Here is a 20,858-nt window from a genome sequence, read left to right as displayed (position 1 = left end):
CTACTGCTGTGCTGGCAGCCATCAGCCTGGCTTGTGGCTGAGCAGAGCTCCCCCTGTGGGAGCACACTGACCACTAGGGGACAGCTCCTGCATTGAGCATCTGCCCCCTGGTGTTCAGTGTGTGTCATAGTGACGAGTCATTCCCAGTCTTTCTGCTGTGAGGATCAATTTGCATATTACCCTAATATTATATAGGATAGAGGTCTGGTATACGGGTCGGAGACGGCTGGTTTGCACTGAAGGGTGTCCTGGATCAGGTTAGGGGTCCCGCTGGGGTGCCTGGCCAGCCTGGGTGAGGAGCTGATGGCCATTTTCAGGCTGGCCACGCCCCCTGGCAACCCAAGCTTCCAGCCTCTCCATTTTTTTGGTTTTTTCAGCACCCCCTTGAGCAGAGGCCAGCCTGGAATAAATCCCAGGTATCTGGGATTTATTTATCTTCTATAATTGAAACTTTATAGCCTTGAGTGGAGCCCAGGGCTGGCCAGGGCAGGCAGGAAGCTTGGTTTTCTCCATTGCTGGGGGCAACCCAAGCCTCGTGCTCACTCCAGCTCCGTGACCGCTGCCCTCTTAGTTGGGTTAATTTGCATACTCGCTCCTGATTGTCTGGTGGGTGTGGCTTGTGGGTGTAGTGGAGTGGTGCAATGGTGGTTAATTTGCACATTTCTCTTCTATTAGTGTAGATGCTTTATAAGTGTTAATATGTTTCAAAAGTCATGAATACATAGCCATGGCTCATTGATTGGGCATCTTCCCGTGCACTTGCCAGTTCAATTCACAGTCAGAGCACATGCCGGGGTTGTGGGTTTGATCTCTGATAGGGAGTGTGCAAGAGGCAGCCAAATCGATGTTTTACTCTCACATGGACATTTATCTCTCTCTTCCCTTCTCCCTTCCTCTCTCTCTAAAAATCAATAAAAATATTTTTTAAAAGACATTAATGCATTATAATCAAAAGAACAAATTCTGGAATCTCTATGATCAGGCTCAATGTCCAAGTCTACCACGTGAGCAAATCATGCAAATTCTGTGTCTCAACTTTTATTATCATAAATGAAATACTATAGTCATTCACTTTTCCTCATATCACTGTTGTCAGATTATATTACTTATACATATAAATATATATATACACATGTGCATGGGTATGTTTTATATATGCAAATGTATGTACACATACACATATACACACAAATAACCATATACAAAACTTTTAAAGAGACCCAGACATAAATGAAACACTATAAAGTTTAGCTATTATCTGTGTTTAAAAAGAGGAATCAATGTTACAATAATTCATTATCAAAAATACTATGACCCATTTTTTTAATGCAATTAATATTAAAAAGCAATTAAATGAGGGACTTTTGGTGATAATGATGTGTGAAAGTAGGCTTACAACTATATTAAAATTACCACTCCGGTTGGGGTGTTGATAATGGAGGAAGGTATGCACATGCTGGTACAGAGGTTATGTGGGAAATACTCTGTACTTTCTGTTCAATATTGCTCTATTGTCTCAGCTTGTTCTTTTAAAAGGAGTATTTAAAAGAATGTTCCAAACCCTCTATAGCCTAACCAAAAGAGAGTTATGGAGAGCTGTGTACTTAAAAACATGATTAAAATTCATTTATAGTTATAAAAAAGAATTTACATATAAAATGATAGACATTATTTTACATCTTAAATCTGCCCTATCTATCTACCTATTATCTTTCTATATAATAAATCTCAGACAGAATACCCAACATTCCTGAGCTTCAGTATTTCTTTTTATAAAATGAACATACTAATCTTTAGTACAAAGCATTAGGGTTGTAAAAACAAAATCAATTTAAGGCACTTAGTAGAGCTTTACACATATTAAATGTACAATAAATGGTGGGATTCATTCTCCCTATGGGCAACTTTACTGCATTCATATAACATAGAGATAAAATCTTAGATAAGCATAAGGAACATTATTTTAAAGTAGGTATTAGTTCAATTTAGTTAAACAAACATATTTGGGACTCCACAACTCAGTTCATATGATTAAATCTTCCCATAATAAATATTTCAACATTGTAGCAGTGGAACTATAAATACTATAGTCATTCATTTAATTACTATATAAAGAAGTCCTAATCTTCTTTTGAATATGGTCATTACAATTATGGATTCTAGCCCTGGCTGGTGTGGCTCAGTTGGATGAGCATTTGTCCCATGCACCAAGAGGTCTCCGATTTGAATCAGGGCACATGCCCATGCTGCAGGCTCCATCCCCAGTAGGAGACATGCAGGAGGCAACCAATTGATGTTTTTCTTTCATTGATGTTTCTAGCTCTCCCTCTCCCTTCCTCTCTAAAATTCAATAAAATACATATTCAATAAAAAAGTATGGATTCAAAAGTGCATAGTTCAAATAGAAGAGTAATAGGACTCACCTTCTGACATAAATTTTGATGAATAGCATTTTAAATTAGTTCTATTATCCTTTTAGATAAGCTTCCTTGGGAAGCCAAAAGCATTCCTTTATTGATTTTTTTGTCAACCTCTGGTGTAAATGGAACAGAATCAGCATGACTAGTTTTGTCCTACAACATCTTCAACCTTAATCTGTCTTATTATTCTAAGCCATTTTTTACTATCAGCGGCATTGATTGGGGCTCAAAACACTGATCTAGAAATAGTGTTAATTATCTGCAGCTGCATGGACAGCAAAGGGAGCTTAAAACATGGGGCATCTTGCTCACAATTCACAAAAACAATGAATCAAAAATCACTCAGCTATATAAGCATCTATTAAAATTTCCCCACGATAACAATAAAAAAGTGGGTCATACCTAAATAGACACTTCTCCAAAGAAGACATACAGAAGGCCAATATACATATGAAAAAATGCTCAACATCATTGATCATCAGACAAATGCAAATTAAAACCACAATGAGATATCTATCACCTCACATCTGTTAGAATGGCTATCATCAATAAATGACAAGTGTTGGCATGCATGAAGAGAAAAGGGAACCCTTGTACACAGCTGGTGGGAATGCAGACTGGTGCAGCATTTGGAAAACAGTATGGAGGTTCCTTAAAAAACTTAAAAATAAAACTGCCTTCTAACCTAACAAACAAAATTGAAACAGACTCACAGACACAACAAATGAATCGGTGGCTGCCAGAGAGGAGTGGGATTGACAGGCTGGGTGAAAAAAGTGAAGGGAGTGAGAAATACAAATTGGTAGTTAGAAAATGGTCATGGGGATGTAAGTAAAGCATAGGAAATATGCTCAATAATATTGCAATGACTATATAGAGTGCCAGTTGGGGTACTAGAAATATCGAGGGGAATGCTTTGCAAAGTACATGGTTGTCTAACCACTAAACTGTACACCTGAAACCAATACAAAATAAAATTGGAAGAAAAAAAAATGGGTCATTTTCAAAGCCTGGCAAGCATTCTATATATATTACATTACACCATATAATTAGTTATGTTACCATTGTGGAAAATGTGTTGTATTTAAGGTATTTTTCATTGTTCATAAAACTATTTAGTTTTAACTGGTGATGATAATGGTGACAAAAATCCAACACAAAGACATGGGTATCATCCTTATTTGAGGCCAATTATTCACAGAAAAAAAAAAACACAAAACAGCAAGAGACAAATATCTAAATTTATGACCTTGAAGATGACATGTTTGGATAGTTGATCCAATCTTCTCTAGTAGCTATTGTGGTCAAAGCTAGTGTAAAACACAGAATGAGACTCCTAATCAGGCTATTTCTTTGATTTCAGACAAGTACAGTTATGAACCTTATAATGAGATTTCAATCAATAATATGCCTCATACACAATGGTGGTCCCTTAAGATTATAATGGAGCTAAAAAGTTCTGCTCACCTAGTCACCTTATAGTCAACCTAATGTCCTAGTGCAATACATTACAGTTTTTTGCAGTCTCAGTCTGCCCATATTAATGCTATCAGTTAGAAATACCCAAATACAGTCACCTGGGTCCCTGTAACCTTCCCACAGACATTCTCCTTTCCAAACCAATCTTAGAATTGAACTGATTCTTTCGGTTCTTATTGGGATTGCAAGGTGCTCTTCAGTGATAACCATGGGAGCACAGGCCTGAGGTTCTGCTTTTACTGGGGATGGGGGTGGGGGATTAGGCTTCTAGGGCTCACTCTTTACTGGTTAATTTAAAACATTAGAGTGGGAATTTAAAGTGCAGAAAGAGAAAAAGAAAAGTAGCCTGGATGTCCATTTGTCAAAATCAATCAAGATCTGAGACAAAGAAGCCTCTGTGGGCATGTGAGGCCTGGCTCTCAATGTAGGCATGTGGCTGGCCATGTGTTTATTGCAGAGAGCCTTTCCTGAAGTGGGTGCTGTCTTTGAAATGGATGCCTCTCTGAAGTGAATGCCTCAACAATCAAATCTTAAATCAGGCCCTTGCATTACAAAAAGAAAGGGCAATCACTGACTCCTTTGTGGTGCTGCTGGCATAGACAAACCTACTCACTGTGCTGCCAGTCCCATAAAAGCACAGCACATTCATTCTGATGGGAGGCTGGACCTTCTAGGTTTGTATAAGCGCACTCCCTGACAGAATGTATTCCAATCATGAAGCAGGGCATGACTGTATTGTTATGTAAGACATGAAGTAAGGATATATTTAGCAAATATTCCACTTATTTACAAATCTAAAGCAAGGGTATACCAATTTCTTCAACCAGTTATGGACTCATCTCTCCCTCATATTTTCCTATTCCCCCTCTTCCATTTTTTTCTGGCAGTAATTATGATTGGCTCATTAAATGAGTGCAGTTCAGTATTTGTGCATTGACTCATGCCCTTCTCAGACCATCTTTAAAAATAAGCACAAGACACATGGAAAACAGTTTTTAGATTTATGTTCTCTATATTGACTAGTACAATTGATCAAATTACTCATTTTTAAAAATGTTCTACAAATAGCTACTTTAATACACTCTACAAAGAAAATATATGCTAGTCACCTTGTCAAGTTCTAAGTATAAGGTGGTGAATGAGACATTGACCCCCCCACACCTTCATAAAATTTCCAGATAATTGAAGAAGATTGATGTTATATGATTCATTTATGACCCATGAAGGGAGGGTTACCCGATGGGAAGTTCAGGGCTCTAAGGTAATGAAGAAATCCAGGTAGGAGTCAGGGGTGAGTTTAGGAATACCTCACTGGAAAACAGGATCGCCCCTGCAAAGTCAAATGGATACTTCCACTTCTTTCAGCTTTTATGAGATCAAGGAAGAAAGAAAAAAAAAGCTGTTCTTTTAGATGAAAAAAGTAGAATTTCTATTCTGAACTATGTCAATATCCAACATTTAATAAGTAAGCCCTTTTTCTGCTTTCTATACCCCATCCCACAATACACACAAACCTCCAAATTTAAGATCTACATAATTTCTAATAGCTGTCTTCATTGATCAAACTGCTTGGCAATAGTCTCCCTTCCTAAGTTTTGTAGAAACATTCACTTAGGTACTGACATCCTCAAAGGAAATAAAGCATATCAAATATTAATCTTAATATCAATTCTTTGGAAACTAGTTATTTATTGAATTTAATGTATATTAGGTCTACGTTTTAAAATAGTGTCTATCAGAAATAGAACAGGACTAAATTCTGTTTCCATAAAATCTTTGAAGTCTTTCTACTTTACTAGTAAAGCATAACTCTCTCTGCTAGGGTCCCAGCCCACCTGTGGGCCGTGGTCGGCAAACTGCGGCTCGCAAGCTACATGTGGCTCTTTGGCCCCTTGAGTGTGGCTCTTCCTAAGCCTTAGGAGTACCCTAATTAAGTTAATAACAGTGTACCTACCTATATAGTTTAAGTTTAAAAAATTTGGCTCTCAAAAGAAATTTCAATCCTTGTACTGTTGATATTTGGCTCTGTTGACTAATGAGTTTGCCGAACACTGATCTAAGGGGAAGGTGGCAGTGGCTCTCTCCTTAGGATGCTTTACTTCATACTAAGATAACATTTTATTGGTTTCTGAGGGTCTTTAACTTGTGAAGAAAGTTTCCTTTTGTCCTTAGAGTCTTTGTTTAAAAATAAGAGCAGTGAGATGGCACAGTTGTAAAAAGCATGGACTTTGACGTTAGTAAATATAGAGAGGAATCACTGCTCTGGCCATGCCTAGCTGTGTGATCTGGAGTCAGGAACACTAACCTCTCCTGGCTTCGGTGTTCAGCAGTTATAGAAAGGAGAGTGTCCCTCCGTCCCAGGGGTGATGCTAATTGTGAGGTCTTCATTTGCTCTTTGACTTGGGTTCAGGAGGCCAGGGGTGAAATGGCGGATGAGTCTATTCAAAGGTGTTAACTGTGGTTAGGCGGAAACCTGTCCCTGAGTCTCAAATTTGTGATAAAACAGTGTTTGATTTTATATGAAATCATTGACCAGGTCTCTGTAACTTAGGTGAGGAATTATACAGAATTCATTTCAACACCATCCTCCTATTGATTTTTCAAGTAAAAACTCACTAGCCACCCATTCATCCATACATCACATACTGATATTTTAAATGTTTGGTGATTAATTAATAGAGATTCCAAGACATTCAGAAGCTTTTTGGAACCCGAAGGAAATAAATAGAAAAACACAGTTCTGGCCCAAAGTTTTTGTTATCCCTTTGCAAAACCAACAAAAAGGTCATAACTGAGTGGGGATATATTACTGAGAACTCTGTATCACCCTGCTGGGCCTTCTCACAGTATGTTGACTTCTGCTAGAAGTCATAGAAATGCTATTTCTAGGAGGCCTTTTACACTTTATGTGCCCAAACTGCCCTCTCCCGCTCCCTCTCCCTCTCAACTGAAGGTACATTATTGATATGCCATGACACGATTCTTTGTTCCAGGTGAACTCATTCCCAAGCCCTCTGTCTTGGTTGCATTAGCCTATCTTGGTATTTGGAATCTGCCAATATAGATTTGAATTTATGGAACAAAGACTTACAATCCGTTCAGCATATATTAAAGGGTTTTACCTATATGTGCCTTAGATTAATAAGGAACAACAAAGAAACAAATATTTGCTGTTTTCTAGATATGCTACTTATATTTATTCTCCAATGTTTTTCTTCTCTGTCTGTTGGTGTATATGAATAATAGGATTTAGATGTAAGTGCACTAAAACTAAAATCAGATTAGTCTCTCAACATACCCAGACAGAGAAAGCCCCATCATGCTCATTTGATGAAAAGCACAACACGAATTAGTCCCACTATCCGAGAAAAGAGCAACTCTCATAAAGAGGATTCCACACCCCAACCAGGGATCACATCTGCAACCCCGGTGCATCAGGGTGATGCTCCAACAAACTGAGCCTCCTGGCCAGAGCAGAATTCCTTTCAAAGTAATAAAGGGAACGCATACACCTGCTTGCTTCAGTCAGTTATCCGATGATTTCACTTTTGGTTGTGGCAAGTGCCGATCCTTAAACTCAGCAGCAGACTTCACAGGCTATTTCTAAACTACTGATTCTACTCCAAATAGAGTCTGTCTTACAGGAGCAGTGGTGATCATTATAAAAGATGTTTAAAACCCTTTCTTCTCCTCTTACAATTCTGTGTCAGCCTTCAAGGAATAGACTACAAGGACTCCACCAGTATGAGTGCTTCCATAAATAAATGTTCCAGGTCGTATCTTTATTTTGTGACTTTTCATTTTGTTTTAAGTAAACATCAATCCCTTTTTCCATTTAACTTGTTTTTAAATAGAATGTTGGAGTGGGCATAAGTAACAATATTTAGAGGGTACAAAAACTGTACTTGTTCCTTAAACTTGAAAAAGCATAAGCAGGTAAATATACTACTTTAATCCAATCTTCACAAAATCCTCTTTATTTATAATATATGCTTAAACTCTATAATCCCTAGTGAATCTGACTGATAATGTTTCACCCAAGTGAATCAAAATTGCATTAACCAAGGTTCTGAAGCTCTTTCAATAAAACTCTGGATGAACGCTTAGCATACATTGCCAAATATTTACACTCTGCAGTTATTCATGGTATAAGGAGTACCATTCAATCAGTGGCATTTAATTTAACAATGTTTACCTGTGTGTAAGCCTCCGGTGACTAATGCAGACTGCGGTCTGAGAATCTTGAGCAATGCATACTTTATGGCGACTACATTTCATCTTTAAGCATGGATCTTTAGCTGGATCTAAAGCTAGAGAGAGGGGGGGTGGAGAAATTTGTACAGAAATTATTAAATTGAGCTTGTGCAAAGTCGGGGGCTCTAATCCCATCAAACACAATTTGATCCAGGAATTTAAATAGCATTTAGCTATAAATTGTCTTCACATTCCTCTTCTATTAAGCAATACTTCTGCTTATACCCACATAACTCAGAGTGAATAGTTGCACTGTAGTCTCATCCACTCTACTCAGAAGTTAAATGCATATACTCCTATGATCAATGTGCAATCAAACAGGAACTTTAACACCAAAACTTCTTCCAGTTGCTACTGCCTCTTAAGCAGTACAGGTGGAGAAATAAAGTTGGGGTATGCTACTGTAACACTTCTGTCAGTTGAGAATTATACTGAGTGGCCAAATTATTATGACCAGCCAGATCATTATGACCACCCCATCAATACTTCGTTGGGCCACCTTTTCCCTTCAATACTGCGGCGATTCTTCTTGGCATTGACTCCACGAGATGTTGAAAGGTGAGCGAGGAATCTGACACCATGCCTGATGAATAGCACTGTCCAGTTCTGAGAGATTTGATGGTTGTGGAACCAGCTGCCTGATGGCTCTTTTAACTTCGTCCCACACATGCTCAATTGGATTGAGATCTGGTGATTGTGGGGGCCACCTAAGCAAGGTAAAGTCTCCCTCATGTTCTTGAAACCACTCCTGCACAATACGAGCACTGTGGCATGGCCATTGTCTTGCTGGAAGAAGCCATCTCCATTGGGATATCCCATTAACATGATAGGATGAACTTGATCAGCAATGATACTTAGGTATGTTGTGCTATTCAGACGTTTATAATGATCTGGCCCTCTAGCAACTTCAGTAAGAAATCATAGCTAATTTGCCTACAAACGTCAGGTGGTCATAATAATCTGGCCACGCAGTGTATATATACTTCTCTTATCTAGATTCAGGTGGGTAGAGAAAATGGATTAGACCCAAGGAGATATTATTGGGCATCAATGGGATTTTGGATGTCCAGAAAAGTCTACAGCTATACTCAGGGCACTGGCTGAGTGTCTCACGGTAAGAACTGAGACATTGCTTTTTTCAGTTGTTTGTGTCTGACATTTGTACTGCCATTTATCCAGACTAAACCTCTGTCTTGGTAGTTGCCAACACAAAGACTCTGCGATATTTTAAATACTAGTGTTATTGAGAAATAATTCATATACTATACACGTCATTCTTGTAATGTTCAAAATTCATTGGTTTTTAGTATATTCACAGTTGTGACTATTATCATAATCAATTTAGAACATTTTTACACCTCAAAAAACAAAATGCCCATACCCTGTAGTTATCATCCCATTTCCCCCGAATCCCTCCCAATAACCAATACTAGGGACTCAATAATCTAATTTCTGTCTCTATAGATTTGCCTCTTCTTCACATTTCATATAAATGGAATCATACAAAATGTGACCTCCTGTGACTGCCTTCCTTTATTTGGAATAATGTTTTCTTTCAAGGCCTAACCATGTTGTAGCATGCATCACTACTTCTATTCTTTAATGTTGCTGAACAACATCATTCCATTGTAAAATATGCCACACTTGGTTTAGTCATTTACTAATTGATACTCCTTTAGGTTATTATAAATAACTAGAGGCCTGGTGCACGAAATTTGTACACGGGTAGGGCCCCTAGACCTGGCCAGTGATCAGGGCTGATAGGGGCCTTCTGGCTGCGGGCTGGGGCCTTCCTTCATTCCACACTGCCCCCTGATGGTCAGTGCACGTCATAGCAAGCAACTGAACTGGTTTCCAGGTCAAACTCCTGAGGAGACACTTTGCATATTATATATATATGTGTATACACACACACACACACACATATATATATATATAAATGCTGCTATTGATAATCACTATGGGTGATGGTTAGTGATATTTTGTTGTCATTTTTTTTGGGGGGGGGTGGAAAGTCAGAGAGGGGGTTGGCACAAATAAGAAAATGACACTGAGCATCTAGTTTGGGTACATGTCCAAATTGAGAAAAGAAAAAACACATGAAATATGGCAAACTAAAAAGAAAGTTCTAGAACACATAGAAAAATGTAGCTGGGGTGACTAGAAAAATGTGCACTGGAAGGATTTGTGGGAGCTCTGGGCTTTCACTGGACATGAAATGTGGATTTTAGCCAATCTTCTTTAGATCTTAAACCTGGGGTAAATCAGAACTAACATACAAGGTACAAATCAAATTTAGCTTATAAAGCACACTTAATCACTACACTAAGTACAGTGAATATATTTTGATGGCCAATGAATTCAATAAAACACACATATAGACTAATATAAATATATATTATTTCTGTGAAAATACAAAGTATATATTTCTGCAAAAATTCTAATTTGAGATCCCACATAAGCATGAGATATAAAATAAAGAATTTTTTTACCATATATATGGTAAAAATAGTCAATATATTAAATACATCTATTTGGAACACAAATATTTCAATTTCCTAACTTTTTTTAACAAATAATTATTATATCAATTATAGATTCTTTTAAATTCTCAGTAGTTCTAACATTTAAAATAAGCTACATTAGTTATTTTATTCTCCATAAAATATCGAAAATAATCTGTTCACTATGCAAATACAAATTGCTAAAATACTCTCATACTATCACAGCTTCAACTGTCACTAATTTAAAAACTGTCTCAGAGACCTATTGTATCTTAGAGCTATACAAAATAAAAAAAATCAATAACTTAGAATGCATTAAAATGTTTTGAGCTATTTCTACTTCTTAGTCTATTTTGATTTTTAATTATTAAATAACATTTAATATGATTAGATTATACAATTCTGCCTTACAATTAAACAATGTCATTGCACCTACCACTATACCTTATATTCATGTCATATACTCATCATCAATATAGTTAACTAGGATATATTACTCTGAAAATAAGTTTTTATTTTCAGATAAGACACTACAGTACATATAAAACTATCGTGGTTAACCTAATCTAGTTACTCTTGAGTGTAAAATATTAATAGTTATTTTTAGTTATTTCTTCCAGTTTTCTTTATCTATTCGTACTACATTAAATTATTTACAAAAGTTCCATAACTTCTCTTATACTATATCCATTTAAGAGAAAACAGATCTCAAAAATTGGTATATAAGGAGGATACCATCAACACAAAGATATCACATGAAAATTAACTTAATGAAATTTTGCATAAAATTCACCATAAATGATAACACAGAGCAGTGGCAGTACTTGTCAGGAGATGGAAAATAGCGTAAAAGTAAACCAGAAGAATCAAACACAGGGTCTGCAATAAGGAAAAGATCACTTTCTGTGCATGTGGTTTTAACCATCTGTATTTTTCAGTAGAACTCACATTGTTGGCAGCTTAAAAGCTATAAAACATCACACACTGTAAATACAGATGCCTAAGATTTTATTCTTGAAGTCACAACAATAACAGAAGCATCTTTCTCTTGGCTGAAGCCCATGGATTAGAATAAATTCTGTATCTTAAAGAGCCTGACATAAATTCATCCTCACCCTCTGTTACTATCCTCCTCTTTCCATCTTTTTCAAATTAACAGCTCCCATTCTACTCTGTATTATTGAATTTAACTTTGTTTCAAGCATCCAGTAAAACTATTCCTAGAAAGAGTTCTGCTATTGCACTTAAATTCATTTGCCCATCCTCTTGTCTTTATCCATATATCTCAACATCTGATTGATGTGAACTACTTGGGGACCTGATACTGTTTTGTTGTTGTTGTTGCTTGCTTGTTTTATTTTAGAAAATTTCAAACAATTGCCCTATAATTTCAAACAACTGCCTTATAATTTAACCTTTGTAGTGCATTTGTGATATAGGCTTTCCCTCATTCTTTCACCAGAATACTAGTTATATCATACAGAATTCCTCACTTACTGCAGATCACAGTAAGATAGGAAGTGCTCAGCCATATCTAGCTGCTAATGGTGGAAGTACCTGAGTCACCAGGTGAGAAATATGAGATGAATGTGAATGTGGATGGCATACCTATATGTCACTAAGAAAATATCTAATTCTGGAAGAGAAGTCCCAATGTTAGGGAAACTGAAAAGTAAGGACACAATGTAGATGGCAGGTCACGAAAATAAACATGGGCAGTGAAAAGTGTTGAATTCTCACTGGAGCAGAGGAACCTTCATTAGTATTCATATCTAGTGCAGGTGGACTTGAAGAAAAGGCGAAAAGTGGCATCACTCAGTTGCAAAAATAGGTATTATCATTAGAAATAAGAACTGAAATAAGCTTTAACAGGAAAGATGGAAACTCCTAATCTGCACAAACTCATAAATTTTAACAGTGTTTTTCCACAGGAAGCCTAGATTTTTAGAAGAATCATTAAATCCTAATGATTCTAGGCTAAAGCAGTCTTAAATCATGTTGCAGATTAATTTTAATGGAGTTAATGATGAACCAGTTACCTTAGCTCAGCCAATGCCAGACAAAGGATTTATTAGATACTTGACTAATACAATAGAAACTTAACCTTCCTAATATTGACACAGACTTTTCAAAGACCAATGTAGTACATGCTAATAATCTCTATGTAGCCTATTACTTTCATCTATAAAATAAGGAATTTGGACTAGATGATCTCCAAATTCACATTCTGGTTTCATAGTGAATTATCCAATTTTAGCATACATTTTTTGGCACCAAATATCCTACATGAAACAGAGACTTCCCTCAACTGACTTGTTTTATTCAAAGAGAGATGTATACATAGGCAATTAGAATACATTAAGTAGAAATTATGTATGTGTGTGTACACATTTAACTAAATAGAAATACACATACACACACACATGAAAGGATCATATAATTGTGAGTGGGGGATAATGAGTGAAAGCTTAAGTAGGTTTTGAAACATAAACAGTGAACACAATGAAAGAAAATTCTGGTACAAGGAAACATTATGAAAGGCAACCTATATAATAAAAGCCCAGCGACCATAACGGTGTCACAACTAGAATGACCGCTTGGCCAGTCATTGTGAGGTGCATTGACCACCCCTGGCCCGCAGGCTTCGATCGCTGGATAGCAAACAGGGAACCAGAGTGGGTGGCAGTGGGGCAGGACTGGGAACTGGCAAGTGGGCAAACGACAGACCTCTTGATCCCTCCCCCTGGCCCGCAGGCTGCAATCGTAGACAGATGGCGAACAGGGAACCAGGGTGGGTGGAGGCGGTGGGGTGGGAATGGAGACTGGTGAGTGGGCGGAAGATGGCCCTAATCTCAGGCTAGGCTTAGGGGCCCTACCTGCTCCCGATTTCGTGTGCTGGGCCCTCTAGTAAAAGTATAAAAAGGATGCCCTATTCCTGGAATGACAGAAATTTCAGGATTACTGAAATAACATGCTCTGTGCCATCAACTTTTGTGATAAAACACTGAAGGAAAACTCTTTACTTAAAGAGTTTTATCTCAAGTTAATACCATGTCATTGAATGATTTTAAACTGCTAAGTGGTGTAATTGGGTTTGTGTGGTAGGATGATCACACACAAGAATTTGGAGATGCTCTGAAGAATATATGATCAAGATGGGGAAACTAAATGTCAGCAACAGAAAGGATAAGAATCCATTGTAAGGAAATTAATCATGAAGACTGGCATGGGAACAATGATGACTACAGAGCAGAAAAGGAAGATGATTTTGAGGGAATCAAGCACTGGTCTGTTTGAATAGGTATTCTGAAGCAACACCACCGAATCAACTGAAATAACTTCCAGCTCCTCATTTCCACTTTTTGTGGATTTTTTCTGATATTAATATTGATGTAACTGATTTTCTTTTGATTAGTACTTGCCTGTCAATTCTCCCCCCAATTCCTTTGTTTTTAATTCTTATCTCTTCTATTTTATGTGCAGCCCTCAAGAACCCTTCGATAAATTTATAAATTCAATCTATCCCTATTTCAGTTTCGTCTACTGTGATTTTTAAAAAATGTATTTGGGCCCTAACCGGTTTGGCTCAGTGGATAGAGCATCGGCCTGCGGACTGAAAGGTCCGGTAAAGGGCATGTACCTTAGTTGCTGGCACATCGCCAGTAGGGGGTGTGCAGGAGGCAGCTGATCAATGTTTCTCTCTCATCGATGTTTCTAACTCTCTATCCCTCTCCCTTCCTCTCTGTAAAAAATTAATAAAATATATTTTAAAATATATATATATATATTTGGACACTTTTCTATCACTTTATTTTGTGCTTTTTATTTTGCAAGTTTCTTTTCTTTCTTTGTTTTTCTCTCCTCTTTCCTACCTCATAGTCTATTGATTGCATTTTATTTAGTACTCTTTTCCTTTCTGCTAGTTTGGAAGTTACAAAATCTCTTTTAATGATTTCCTTTAAATGTTTACATGCACAGGTGGCATAGATGAATGAAAGTAATTATATAATAAGTAGTTTATCCTCCTTCTGAAGAGTATTAGGACCTTAGAATACATAACACCAAATCTGTAACATTCTAATTCCTCACCATTTTCATTGATTTACACCTGACTAGGGCTTTACCACCAAACCCATGCAAATGAGTCATTATTTCTATTATTATTTTTCTGACATAGCTAATTAAAATAATAAAATCTAGCAATTTCTTTGCTCATCAGTATTGCAATTCACTTTCCCTTTGCTTTCTCTTGAGTAATTATTCCCTACAATTTGCTGAAGTATTTTTTTGTAGTTTTTTCAACATGTACCATTTGTGCTATAATTTTGATATATTTTTTCTGAATATATTTTTATTTTCCAGTCACTCTTACAGGATGGTTTAGCCCTGTCTGGAATTCTTATTTGATAATGATGTCTTTCCTAACCACAATGAAGTTATAGTTTCATGTTCTTTTGTCATCAGGTGTCACTAGTTAATGTCAGTCATCTGTCTGTACTCTCTGTAAGTGATCAAACTGCACTTCCTGGAGATTGTAATATTTTCTTATCATCAAGATTTTATGTTAATCTTTTATGTTATCTCTAACTATGATGGCAAACAGATACACAAATATGCCCTTCTCTTTGATTTTCAATTAATAACAAAATACAATTATGTGATGAAATAACTTCTTAGTGGTTAGAAAAAAAATCAAGAAAACAAGACTAAGTTGGATACCCATCATGATTTAAGAGCAGGTGAAATGTGCTATTGATAGTTGGGTTTCAATTTGGGAAAAATTACAACCTCACTAAATAGTAAAACTAAACTATATGTCATCATTTGCTTGTTAAAATGTCTCTTTAAGCTTAATCGTGTGCACTCATCTACAATGAAGTGACCAGTAACTCAAATATGATTACAAAAACCTTCTTAATGGTTCAACAATGAAGCATCAGTTATGCTTTGTTTTAGTTCTAACAGTTTATTTCACTATAGCTCTATGCTCTAAAACTATAGGAGGAACAGGTTTTTTGGGGGAATTTTAAAAAACTTGCCAGATGTTATAATGAAAGGCTGTGCAAGTGAGCAGCATGGAAAATAGAGCTAATGCCTGATAGTTAATTAGACTTTGACAGCCAATTTTGTGGTGCTAAATGTGATTAAATGTGGCTGCAAGTCTTTGGAATGACTTTCTTAGTTTCAAACCTTAATATTACTTCAATTATATGAAAGCCATCCAATCTAACTCTGGTCTCTTCATTACAAACATTAAATGTGGAGGTCCACAAAATTGGCAGATTCATGTGCAATTAATGGATTAATTTAGTTAATAATAAATATTTATCAAAATCATAGTCTTTATTTCAATGTCTTATCATATAAAAGTGTATTAAATATATCTAATTACTGCATTGATAAACTGAAGTTAACAAAAACTCTAGATGTTACTACAATGCAGAATTTCATATTATAGTTGTTCTAGTCATGTTAAAGGATTGATGAATCCTTTCCCACTCTGGATCACTGTTTATCTTTGTCATTACATAGTTTCTTCCAAATTTCTAAAAGTGATAATTGCTAATAACCTTTCTTTTATAAAGTAAATGCATTCCAGCAACATTATGTGTAAAAACCCATTATTATTAGTGGTTTCTATTTTCTCATCTAGTGTTTGATATATAAAGATGATGATAATTGAATCCCTATCATAAAAGTTAATATTTGGGATATTCTTTGCAATATCAGAGCTAAGTACACCTATGATTAAATTAACACTTGTTAAAAGGCTGCTTGACATATATTTATACAGGAAAGCCCCTGTAATGTGGAATTATATTTGGCCATTATAATTTGTATCTGTATCGATAGCTATTGAAGTCCTACAAAACCTCTGGTTTCTTGCCCAGCAGCTCTTCTAACCACCTGCTGGAGGAACTCCGGCCCACTTTGAGTGACACTGCATTTCTCAGACCTCTCTCAGGGCATGGGATTATCTCTATGCAACAAAATCCACAGACTAAACTCACTATGTCCTGCAATAAACTCATTTTAAAATGTTTGCATATTTAATAGTAAAAGTAATAATTTCCACATGACTCTTCCTAAAAAAGAATAAAGATAATTTTTAAAAGACAAAAACAAGCCTCTAAGTATAGACATGCTGCCTCTGAGAGCTGTGTCAAATATTCTCTCTCTCTCTCTCTCTCTCTCTCTCTCTCTCTCTCTCTCTCTCTCTCACTCTCTCTCTCTCTCTCTTTCTCTCTCTCTCTCTCTCTCTCACACACACACACAGAGAGATGTAGATGTATACACAATATAGTTATTATGATCATTTAATTCATTCTGAGGTGTGAAGCAGAAGAGAGTCCCTTTTCAATCTGATATAAAATAAAAGCATATTTTTTTTTCTTTATCACTTGAAGAATTATTACAATTTTAAAAGTTGAGCATAAGAAGTGGTGGCAAGAATTTAGATCAACCACTCTTAACACATGGCTGGTGAGAGTATAAAATGGTACAATCAGTGTTATCTAGATCCAATTAAGAAACAAAAGACACAGTAACAAGGGGGAGGTTAAAATAAGAAATTACTAATTATAGCAGAGGAGTAACTATAAAGGTGTAAAGAGAGCTCTAAAGAATACTCTAGTGATGATATAGGAAGGTGTGCTTCCACCCAGATTAGGGGTTCAGACTTCATGGGAGAAGGTTGTAGAGCACAGGATGGCTAAGAAGTCTATTTGGTTGCCAGGGACAATGCTGTTCCAAAGTCACTGGGAAAGCAGGCGACATGTATTCACTCCTCCCACCCATCCTGTATAGGTTCATCAAAGCTGGCAGGCAAGGAAGCTCAGTTGATACAGGCAAGAGGAAAACACAGAATACAGGTGGGCCAGAGCTGCCAGGTAGGTACATGGAGTGAAGAGGAGCATGGGGAGCTCATTTGCAATAGCATGACCTGCTGTGCACAGTGCCAACCAAGACTGGGTTTGCAAGCTTGCCTTGGGATGGCACACGCTGGGCATGACGACAGCATGGAATACCTTGGCATGTCTTCCCTTCATGCACCACTGCAGAAGGGAGGAGAGATAGATGTATCCAAGAGCCAGAAAGAGAAGCCCTTCACTGAAATACCCTTGAAGTCCCCTCTGTTGACAAAGCTTAACATGCTGTTTGCTACAAGGTGACAAGCATACAGGATCCAGCTCCATTATTGCAGAACAGGCAATGAAAGGTAGATTGAGAGATGACAGACAATAAATTGGTACCTTCATAATCTCTTTGGAAAATAAGTTGGCATGCTTTTTACAATTAATACCACATCTATGAATATATCCATAATCATTGTTTGAATGTTTACAAAAAGACTATAATAAAATGTTTAGGGCACCTTTCATTAAAAGAGCTCATCTAAATATCTATTAGTAGATGAGTGAATAAACAAATTGTTTCATACAAACAGCATACTACTTGGCAATAAGACTAACCAAAAAATTAAAAGAAACAAAGAAACCTAGAACATGCAATAACATTAGGTATATCTCAAAAACGTTATACCAAACAAAAAACAGCAGATAAGAGTGTACACATGGTGTAGTTCCATTTACATCAAGTTTTAGAACAAGCTAAGGTAATTAAAGTAAAAGAAGTAAGAACAGTTTAGAACACTGATTGTGTGTGGTGGGAGGGAGGGGGCAAAGCAGGCAGTTTGAGGAATTCCTGGAGTGACAGAAATGTTCTTCACCTTAATTAAAGCTGTTGATTCAATTATCTGCACCCACCAAAATGTATCAAAATGTAAAATACAATAATTTAAATGATTTTATTATATGTAAATTATGCAAAAATAAAACAACAATTTTCTCTTTTTAAATCTCCATTCTCTATGAGATTATTTAAGCCTTCTCAACCACCCATCTCAAGGCAGCAGAACATACAATAAAAATCAGAGATGACAAATTTCACATCAACATTTAGATACTATAAATCAATTCTTTCCCATCGATGCAGCATATTCTTTTATAAGGCAAATACTGCATACTGCAGACAAGTAAAAATAATGAAAAATGAATAATGATAGGAAAGAAAATGCAAAACTGGATCTCACTTCCTTGACTGTGTGTTCAACACTTTTGGCGATATCTATAAAAGACATTGGGTGTAACTATTGGAATCTGGACATCCTAGAAATAAAGAGAGATTTAGCATATATACAGACCTTTAAAACTAATACTGTTTTATAGAATCAATGATATTATTGGCTGAAGTAACAAGTTAATCAAATTTATAGCTAAGAATATTTTTTTCATATACATCCTAATCTTCAGAACATGGTCTATGAACTAAAGCTTTTGAAATGTTTGTCAAATACTTCTTTCAGGAGATTGATGTTGCTTAAGCAGAACTGCAAGGGTAACAATAACCGACTACCTTAGCAAAGCAAGAATGATAATCACCCTGACAGGTAAGTGTGCCTTATGGGTCTTTCTTGGCTTTCAGTTTGTCATTTCCAATTAATATCATTGCTTATAAAAAAAAATCCTCACTAAGTACTGATCTGGCCATGGTTAAAGGAAGGTTTCATGGACTACCACCTACATAGGTGTGATTAGATTAAACCTATTTTGCCCAGATAACTAAATCAAATGATGGTGTATTTTCTGATGCTCATAGCCCTTTAGGTCAAACATTGGACATTTTTGTTGACTAAGGTATTTATCTCCAAAACATTAAAAAAGTATTTGTAGTCAGTTTTGAAGGCTGTAAATTGACAATGCAATATGATCTGATCAAATTATTACAGCAGAATCAAAATCTAATGAATGACATAAAAGTCTCTAAAACTACAAGAGACGGCACCATATCATATTCCAAACACAATGGAAGCAGCAGAGATGAATGGCCATAAGGTTAGCTCTTAATGTAGTTTTCTATATGAAGTATTAGAAGTATATTTTTCTGCTAGCTATTAGAAAGTAAAAAGAACATAATTAGAACCATACCATACAACAAGACAATGGAACTGAAAAGTGGGAAATTCTAAAGTAGTCCATGATTGACAAATGGGGAAACAGAACTGAATAGGGTACAATGTTGCTGTATATTACTGCTCAACTTAGAAACTTATATAAAGGATAAAATATTTCAAAAATTGTGACTTTGCATTGCAATACTGCCTTATAAAGTACAAAACTTTTATTCGACAGTATCTAACTTTCCGGTAAAGAAAGTACAATAGCCTGGCCAGTGTGTCTCAGTGGTTGAGCACTGACCTATGAACCGGGAAGTCATGGGTTCCATTCCCGGTAAGGGCACTGCCAGATTGAGGCTAGATTCCTAGTAGGGGATGTGCAGGAAGCAGCCAACCAATGATTCTCTCTCATCATTGATGTTTCTATCTCCTTCTTTCTCTCCTTTCCTTTCTGAAATCAAATATATTAAAAAAGAAGAAAGTAGAATATATCACTGTGAGATACAAGAAGAGGCAACTAGAAAATACCCAATTTAAGTTTGCAAATTTAAATAGGTTGGGAGAAAATAATTGGCCCTGATTTATGGGTAGGTCAGGAATGAATTCCACTTTGTTATGTTCCTATTCATGGACAATCATGAAATAGAGTAATAAAGGTAAACTACATTAGGCCAGGTGCAGGGAAATACACCACATCTACTTTACTAAGGGGAGCTGACTAAGGAGAGATGACTAAGGAGAGATACTGAATCATGGGCCATGGCTAATTTGCTGGCTGTCTAGTCATAGCTGTGGAAAGAACAAGACTGAATGAATGGGGACAAGAGTTCGGTGGGAGAGGTACGTGGGTAGTCCTCTAGGAACAGACACAGAGTAGGTAGGTAGTTGTGCTCCATAAACATGCCACCCAGGCGCAGCTCTCAGTCCTATGATGTGAATCAGCTGTTTTACAAGTTCGCCAAGACTTTTTCTCTAGCCTTCCCACTTACATTGTTCGAGAATTCCATATACAAAATGGCCATGGTTATAGGCATAGAGACTATGCACAGAATATTTTGTTGACTAAATTCTTCCCCAACCCCATGACTTAAAGGGAGAAACCTTACTCTTACCCGTTGTTTTTTGAATAATAATCCTATTTCTTAAGCAAAGTTCTGTGCAGGGGCAATTGGAATCCATTACCCCAATAAGCTGAACTGCTGGGTATCTCTGCAGAAGGTCAGACCTAAAGTTCAATGACCTACC

The 20,858-nt window shown here is 36.6% G+C and overlaps 1 protein-coding gene across 1 annotated transcript in view; it reads right to left on the bottom strand.

Annotated features, from left to right (window-relative positions):
* The window catches only part of SPOCK3 (sparc/osteonectin, cwcv and kazal-like domains proteoglycan (testican) 3), a 207,071-nt gene that overhangs the window by 153,252 nt on the left and 32,961 nt on the right, over positions 1–20,858 (bottom strand). Inside the window, exon 2 of the mRNA XM_006754272.2 lies at positions 8,095–8,209. Within this exon, the coding sequence (XP_006754335.1) occupies positions 8,095–8,177 (83 nt within the window). The 5' untranslated portion in view covers positions 8,178–8,209. The remainder of the gene's footprint in view (positions 1–8,094; positions 8,210–20,858) is intronic.

This window comes from Myotis davidii, unplaced genomic scaffold (genome assembly GCF_000327345.1).
Source record: "Myotis davidii unplaced genomic scaffold, ASM32734v1 scaffold392, whole genome shotgun sequence".
NCBI lineage: Eukaryota > Metazoa > Chordata > Mammalia > Chiroptera > Vespertilionidae > Myotis > Myotis davidii.
Note: the sequence above shows the minus strand (reverse complement) of the source record. Positions and strands in the feature narration are given on the sequence as shown.